Source organism: Pinus tabuliformis, chromosome 7, assembly GCF_031772625.1.
Source record: "Pinus tabuliformis cultivar Carrire ecotype Pingquan chromosome 7, CPIR1, whole genome shotgun sequence".
Lineage (NCBI taxonomy): Eukaryota > Viridiplantae > Streptophyta > Pinopsida > Pinales > Pinaceae > Pinus > Pinus tabuliformis.
The window spans coordinates 1,291,712,037-1,291,720,694 of NC_142293.1; the positions used below are offsets into that span (position 1 = coordinate 1,291,712,037).

General features: G+C 42.6%; 1 protein-coding gene across 1 annotated transcript; it reads right to left on the reverse strand.

The window, feature by feature from the left end:
- Positions 1-379: 379 nt before the first annotated feature.
- On the reverse strand, positions 380-2,307 carry LOC149252231 (cytochrome P450 750A1-like). The gene is made up of 2 exons (XM_089456630.1): positions 1,330-2,307; positions 380-1,221 (listed from the first exon to the last, which is right to left on the reverse strand). Exons 1-2 carry the CDS (start codon positions 1,912-1,914, stop codon positions 598-600), a joined length of 1,209 nt encoding a protein of 402 aa, XP_089312756.1. The 5' UTR covers positions 1,915-2,307; the 3' UTR covers positions 380-597.
- Positions 2,308-8,658: the final 6,351 nt, after the last annotated feature.

Here is an 8,658-nt window from a genome sequence, read left to right on the forward strand (position 1 = left end):
CTAAAGAATTGAGGAAAGTTACATTCAGTGATACGTGGCTTAACGGTGATATCTAGTTTAAAGGTAAGTTTAGTTAGGTGATAAGTAAAATTAATAAATTGTTGTTTAAATCTCATTTGAGTATATTAAGTATATTATTTGTTATGATTTCGGTTCAAGAAATATACTCTTCATTTCAAAAAAGAAAAAAGAAAATTGGATTCTGGACTTCCTTTAGATAGTAAAAAAAAAAAATGGATTCTGGACTTCCTTTAGATTAATCCAAAAAATTAGTGATTCACCATAATTAAAAAAAAAATTACCGATAGCTAGTTATATTATTAACCTTCCAAATTCTATGCTAACAATCTCAATCACCAAATAAGGTAAAGTACCATAATTACCATGATTATAATGTAATTACCATAAGGTAAAGTAGAGTAACATGTAGCGAAAGCATTGCTAGTGAAAGTAGAATATCACTAAATTAGGATAACATGCAACGAAAATAATATAACTAGCGAAACTAAATAGGTTGTAGCGTACTAGCGAAAATAGGAAACCCGCTCCATAGGAAGCCGCACGGTACCTCGCCTCTTCTTAGACTTCATCGCTGGACTATAGTGGAAAGCCGACCCTCAATCCTGGATATGCACACAGCGGAACTTGCCTTGGCATCATCAGCCCACTCAATTCCGTCATATCCAGCAGCGATGGATCATCTTCAACAGTCCAGTCAAAAATGTGCATCAGCTGAGCCAATGCGAGTTCAATTGCGGGAATAGCCATGGGGACCCCTGGGCATCCTCTCCTTCCTGCCCCAAACGGTATCATACGGAAGTCTGATTGATCTGCTAAATTCACATGTTCCTCCTCCATGAATCTCTCCGGCTTGAATTCCGAAGCATCTGCCCCCCACACGCTGGGATCCCTTCCTATAGCCCACACATTCACCATTACCATTGTTTTCTTAGGGATATGGTATCCTCCTGCTGTTACAGCCTCTACAGATTCATGAGGAATACCCAGCGGCCCCGCTGGGTATAGTCTTAGCGTCTCTTTCACTACGCAGTGGAGGTATTTCATCCTTACTACATCGGATTCAATCACTTGGCGATGTTTGCCCACTATACATTCGATTTCTTCCTGCAAACTCTTCATGGCATGTGGATGTCTGAGCAGCTCACTCATTGCCCATTCTAACGTAGTTGACAGCGTGTCCACAGCAGCTACCAACATGTCCTGCACAGATACGAATTCAATTAATGCAAGAAATTGATTAATTTAACTTAAAGAATGATGATAAAAAATGATAATAGAATGGCCGAGGGCGGAGGCGGAGAGACACACAAGAACAAGAGCCTTCATAGTTTCCCGTGTGATTTTGGAGTCGGCCTCAGCTTTCTCGAGCAGCACATCCACGAAATCTTTGACGTGAGGCTCTTCGTCTTTCTGGTGACTCGCGGCCATGCGATGGCCAACATGGTCATCTATTATTTTCTCCGCAAATTCATCGAATGCTTTATGGATTTTGTTCATGCGTCGCTTGATTCCTTGCAAATCAAGCCAATCCAAATAAGGAATAAAGTCTCCGATGTTTAAAGCTCCCATCGCACTCATCAGGTCTACTAATAAATCCTTCAAACTCTTGAAATCACCACCCAAACTATAGCTAGGAAATTTCCTCCCCGCCAGTATCCGCCAAACTATATTGCAAGTGAGAGTAGAGAGGGCCTTGCTAATATTCACACCCTTTATTCCGCTCTCACTCTCCTCCCAAATTGAACGGATCATCGCAGATACTTCTTCCTCTCGCACACCCTTGAAGGACTCAATTCTTCTGGCATTCAGCAATTCTGTTACGCATATTTTTCTCATTTGCCTCCAGTGATCTCCATACGGGGCGAAGGCCACATCTTTAGAGTTCAAAAACATTAATCTCCAAGCGCCCCTTGGAGGTCACTAGCAAAAATCAAGTCATGAGTTTTGAGAAACTCTTTGGCTATCTCAGAAGAAGAGACAACGACGGTAGGGACAGAGCCTAAGCGCAGAAAGAAAATGGGACCATATTTGTCAGCAAGGCCTTTAAGAGCACGGTGAGCAGGCGGTATCAGTTGGAAGAGATTTCCGACGATTGGCCATGGAAAGGGTCCTCGAGGCAATCGAGCCCTAACCCTTCTCTTATGCAATAAGAACATGAAAAATAAACAGGAAAACAAACCAACAATAGCTGCTGTATTAGCACCTTCAGAGCCTTTCGTAGGCAGTGAGAGGAGCACAGATAGAGGCAACATATGGAATTCCATACAGAACACACTTATGTAAGTGATACGATGATTGCAATGAAGAAGCGCATGGTATTTAAAGCCACCATATGGTGTATCAAAGCTCAGATAATCCCGTTAATATGCGTGAAGGTAAATGGTAAGTGAAATAATCTTACTGCAAATAGTACTAAATTTCAGATAATTCAAACCCTTGCACAGATCTAATCTGGGACCAGGAGGTAATAATAAATTATTTTTAAATGGTAAAAGTGAAGTGGTTTATTAAGTTGTGTAGTGTATAGGGTTTGAAATACCCCGGAGCACCGACTCAGTGAGGCTTTTGCGTGCTGTACCATCGCCATGGACCCACGACGGATCCCGAACTCGACCTTCCTCTTCCCCTGAGCTAAAGCTTCCTCTTCCGCTGAGCTAAAGGTGTTTGAGAAGCTTGTAGCTGCAGTCAATAAACTTCCAGCTAATGAAAACCAGCAGAAGTTTGTCAAAAGAATGGAAACCATCCCCAAAGTTGCTTTGCCGACTAAAGAACCCTATAGATCGGCTCTGAACCTAGCAGAAGGAGGGCTTATTGGGTAGTTCACCATGCTATGGACCTCGCCTAAAGTTGTTGATGCGTGGGTGCAATGGAACTGGCAACCTCTTGTGAAAGAAGGAATCAAAAGCCATTTAGTCGGAAAAGTCTTCTTTGTGTTCGTATTTGAATGGATAGAGGAGAGGAATCTCATATTTAAAAGTGGCCAGTGTTTCATGGGCCCTCACCGTCTGTACCTGAACCAATGGACCCCAGATTTCGAACCAATGGACCCTGGATTTTGATTCATCTAAGGATGTTCCCTTGGCTATCCTCATCTAGTTATGCCTACCACATTTACCTCTACACTGCTGGAACCCCAAATCCCTAGAAACCATAGGCAATAAGCTTAACAAATACATAGATCGTGTAGAAAGGAGGGATCAGTACTCCTGCGCGAGAATTTGTGTAGAAGTCGACCTGGAGGAAGGCCTCCTTGAAGCTATAAAGCTCACGATGGTTGATTGGTCTCACATTCAAGTGTTAGATTACGAGCAATTCCCATTTAAATGCTGGCATTGCCATGGCTACGGGCACTTTGCCAAGCACTATAAAAAGAAAACAGAGAAGGACGCTGAGAACTCGAAAAGAGAACAATGAACTCAAGTCCATAAATCAGAATTAGCTAAGGAGAATAGTTAAACCAAAGGGAAAGGAGTGCCCACGGGGAGCAGTGCTCCGCCCATGGTACAAGGGGAGGGGAGCATGGTCCCTCCAAAAGCAGACATATCCAACAATCCTTTTGAAATACTCAGTACATCAGAAGAACTCCTAGCTCCAACAGATGAAGAGGTTGAACAGCAACCCAATACTATGGATGAAGATAAAAGACGAGAGGAAACAGGCCCTCTCCAAACTGGAACTCCAAGAGGTGTCTCTAGCCCCCCATCCTACGTAGAGATGACAAGGAACAAGACTCCAAAGATTTTTATATCCTCGGAAGATATGACATCCGAGGGGCCTTCGAAAAGAGTTGGGAGGAAATCTCACAGAGAGGCAAGGGAAGAAGAGGCGGAGAGACAAAAAATGCAAGGCAACCAGCCCACAATTGACATGTCCATTAGCGGAAATACTAGAACCAGGCCTCCCAAGGGAGGGTCTACTCTCCCCTCTGCTAGTAAATAATACAGTTAGTCTCTTGGAATTGCAGAGGCTTGGGGAATCCCTTAAAAGCTGAAGTTGTGAAGAACCTTTTGAGAACATAATTTTTTTAGATCCTCATGCTCCAAGAGACTAAAATAGAATGGGATGCCCTTCTTGATCTTAGCAAAGTAAAATGGAAAACAAAAGCTAGAAAAGCAGTAAGTGCAAAGGGTTCATGTGGTGGGCTTCCCACCCTCTCGGAGGAAGACAAATTTCATCTCGAGAGCTCCTTCCAAATGCATCACTGGATTTACATTGAACTCTGGCACCTTGCAAGTAAGATCACCTTTGCACTATTTTATCTTTACGTCTTTGTCCTCTATGCAGAAAAGAACGACTGCTGGCAAACCCTATTTGAATTTCTTAACGCTTACTCCCCCAAGAATATAACTATAGGAGACTACGATCTAATCTTCGAACCAAAGGAAAAAGGAGGAGGAATCAGTAGCAGGGACCACCTTCTTCCATTCGTGGAAGACCTGATTCGACAATGGGACTTACTGGATTTTAAGCCAAAAAAAGGTCTCCACGCTTGGTCAAATAACAGAGTTGGGGCAGAGCATATATTAGCCTGTTTGGACAGATTTTTACTACAGAGCACCTTCCTCTCCAAAAAGAAGATTATCTCCACCAAAATTCTACCAATGTTGACTTCTGATCATAAACACATTCTTTTGTTGTTCGAAGAAGAGGAAAAACTGGGGCCCATCCCCTTCTGGTTCAACCCTATCTGGTTAGACAGGGAAGGGTTTATGGACACAGTCATGAAGGCCTAGTCCATCCCTATTCTTGGATCGCCAACTATGTGTGGGAACAAAAGCTAAAGGCCACAAAAACAACCTTGAAAGAATGGATAAAAAATCCCTCAGATTCCCCCACTAGGCTTAGAAAGCAGAATATCAAGTAGCTGCTCGATTTGCAACTGGACATGGAGCTGCAAGATATTACCCATTCAGAATTTTAGAATGAGCAAGAATTCCAACTCAGCACTCTTCGATCATTCAGAGTGGAGGAAGAATCCTTGAGGCTCAAATATCGTAATCTATGGCTTATCTCTGGAGACAAAAATTTTGCCTTCTTCCACAAGCAAGTTCGAACTCGTCTTTCTAGAAATCACATTGCTAAAATCACCTCCCCATATGGGGTTGTCCTCAAAGGCACAACTCTGGTAAAAGAGGCTGAAACCTCTAATTTCCAGCAGTTGTACAAAGAAGAAGGTGCAGACATTGATGAGGAATCACTAGACTTTCTCACTCACATTCCAAGAATGGTAAACGAGGAGGATAACTCAAGACTCCTGAAGCCCTTCTCTAAAGATGAAATCATCAATGTCATCTGGAAGATGGAACCGGACAAAGCTCCAAGACTCGATAGGTTCTCCATTCATTTCTATAGAATTTGCTGGGACATCATCAAGGATAATATGTTTCGAATGATCAAAGGATTCCTCCAAAAAGCCAAAGTGGGAGGAAGCACAAACTCCACTTTCACAACGCTTATCCCAAAAGAAGCGAACCCTATGGCTTTTGATCATTTTAGGCCAAATTCACTATGCAGTGCATCCTATAAAATTCTCTCCAAGCTACTTGTGAATAGAATAAAGCCACTGGTGGAAAAAATCATCTATCCCAACAAAGGTAGGTCTGTTAAAGGAAGTCATATCCTGGACAATGTGATCCTAGTGTAGGAAATCATTCATTCCAGCCACCAACACCAAGAGCAAGGCATGCTCATTAAGCTGGACATGTCAAATTCCTTTGATCGAGTAAGGCATTCTTTCCTCCTCCAAATTCTTTCCTCTTTTGGATTCAGCTCTGATTTTATAAAATTGATTAAAGCATGTATAGGAGATCCATGGATAGCTCCTTTAGTAAATGGCGGGCCTGCTAACTATTTCAAAGCCTTGAGGGGCATAAGGCAAGGTTTCCCACTGTCCCCCTTCTTGTACATTTTGATGGCAGATTCCCTAAGCCGAAAGATGACAACAGAGAAGTTAAATGGGACACTTCTAGGCATCAGGGTGACAAAAGGAACAAACCCAATCAACCACGCCTTTTTTGTCGATGACTCTCTGCTTTTGGGAGGTGCCTCCATTAAAATTGCAAGGGATTTTAATGATGTTATTCAAAGCTTTTGCAGAGTTTCTAGAGCTCTGTTCAATAGGAGGAAAAGCATAGTGTATGGTTTGGTGGTAGATCAGCAAACTATTCTTTGAATTTCTCAAGCCCTGAGCTTCATGGGCTTCACCTCTTGGGGCAAATCCAAGTACTTAGGCCTGCCTTTAACTCTGGGAACTAGCAAGGCCCCTTATTGGATGAAATTATCAGCAAAATCAAGGCAAAAATGACTGTGTTAGGTTCCCAGTGGCTTACCACAACCAGGAAGCTTATCCTGGTAAAAGTTGTTGTCTCTCCCCTTACAATATATTAGGCCTCGTTTCTTTTAGCTACAAAAATGATCATCGAACAACCTTTTAAGTTGATTCGAAATTTCCTGTGGCAAGGAGGAAAGGGGAATACAAAAAAAAATCACTTAGTAAGCTAGGACATTGTGAAAAGGCCACTATCAGAAGGCGGACTTCAGGTAAGAGACCTCGGGTTGGACAATCTATCTTTGGGAGGAAAGGTTCTCTCGAAAATCTTCTCAAATCATTGTCATCCTGTAAGTCAAGTTCTCATTAAAAAGTATTTGCATGGGCTCTCAATAAATAATATTGATGAAGGAGCCTCTTGCAAAGGAATCACTCCATGGAAGCTATGCAGCCGAGGCTGGGAGTTCTTTAAAGATCACCTCTACAGAATCCCTGGAAATTGAAAAAGAATCAGAATGTGGGAAGACAAGATCATGGGCTTCCAACCCCTCAATTATGCCCATGAAATTGTAGATCTGCGTGACTCGCTCACTCAACATGGCATCCAAAAGCTGGCAGATATTTCTTCTTGGGGCTCTCATGGGAATTGGATTAACTGGGCTTTCCATCACCTCCTAGATAGGCTGCATCCTCAACATCACCCCTTCTTTGTTGTGATCTTGGGTCTGGTTCTTGTGCACCTCCATTCAAGGGACAAATGGGGTTGGGGGAAGACAAGTGCTTACACAGTATCGCAAGGCTTTGCAGCTCTCCAAGAACATCATTCATAGATCCACTCTCCTTCGCTTTGGCAGCACGTATGGGACCCCTTTGGGCTCCCAAATATTAACTTCTTCTACTAGATTATCATGCACAGAAGGGTCCTTACAGGAGATAACTTAGTGAAACATGGAAATATCAAACCCCATAGATGCCCTCTCGACTGCTCGGCTCTGGAAACACTGTAACATATGTTCATTGACCACCCCTTCACAGAAGAAGTATGGATGTAGACAATGCTCAGGCTCAATGCTCAAATCCTAGTGTAGCTTTCAGTAGTTAATCTATTTGCCTCCTGGAAAGGGCGCTCCCCTCACGCATTGAAGAGAAAATCTACATGGGCCAAAATCTGGTATGCAATTCCAAAATTCATTTTCTGGGAAGTGTGGTTAGCTAGGAATGAACCCATCTTCAAGAATAGATTACGATATCCCAATGCAGTGGTTGCCAAAGCCAAAGCATTGTTGTTGGAAACAATCGAGAATCAACCTCATAAGCTAGACAATGTGCTCCTCCATGAAGAGATCAGTTGGCTCGATGAGTTTCTGAGGCATGCCAGCAATAAAAAGAACCCCTTTCGGCCTTGCCCCAATCTAGAGTGGTGGCTTTGGAGAAGAAACATAGAAAAGTTACGATATTCTTCGACAGACCCTCCAGAGGAAACCCATGGATATCAGGAGGAGGGGGTGTAATCTACTCCCCATATGGGCACAATAAAGACAGCTTCATTTGGGGCTTAGGACAGAGCACTAACAACCATGTAGAAATCCTAGGACTTCTCAAAGCATGCTAGCTTGCTTAGGGGAACTGAGAAAAAAACTTCTAAATCTTCGGGGATTCAGAAATCCTGGTACAAATCTTAAACACAGGTGATCATATTAATAATCCAGCGCTCAACAAGACCCTTCGGACACTCAAGAAATTGCTACAAAACTTCACTACCAACTCATTCTACCACATCCTTCAAAATATTAACAACGAAGCAGACATAAGGGCAAACATGGGATGTCTCTTAGCCCAAGCAGATCTCTCAAAGAATGATGAAGCATTAGTATGGCACCCTATTCCATAAGATAGAATTCCGAGCTGTGCAAGAACAAGGCAATGGTGGCAATGATATCCTTGCTACACCCTGCATCTGGCAAAGCAATTGTCTCCATGATTTCACAATAACTGACACAGGCAACACACAATCGATCTAATCACTTCTGATCGCTGATGAATGCATGACCCTTGTCACGACTCTGTTTCACCATCACAATCAGGACCACATTTCGTGCCTACCCATTCAACACGACCATTACACACCTACGCATTCAACATATAAGCAAAGTGATAAAACAACAGCTCAACAAATTTTTTCCTTGAAGGAAGAGGAAATCAAATCTAATGAGTTGAAGGATTCGATTCTGGGCACCTTCAGGTTTCAACTCTTCCTATCAGAAAGAAACTGAATTGGATCACAAATTGTTTCCCCTCCTTTTTTGAGGTTTCTGTATATCATCCAAGGTTCCCTATGTAACTACCCCAAAAACTAATGCTTAAGCTTG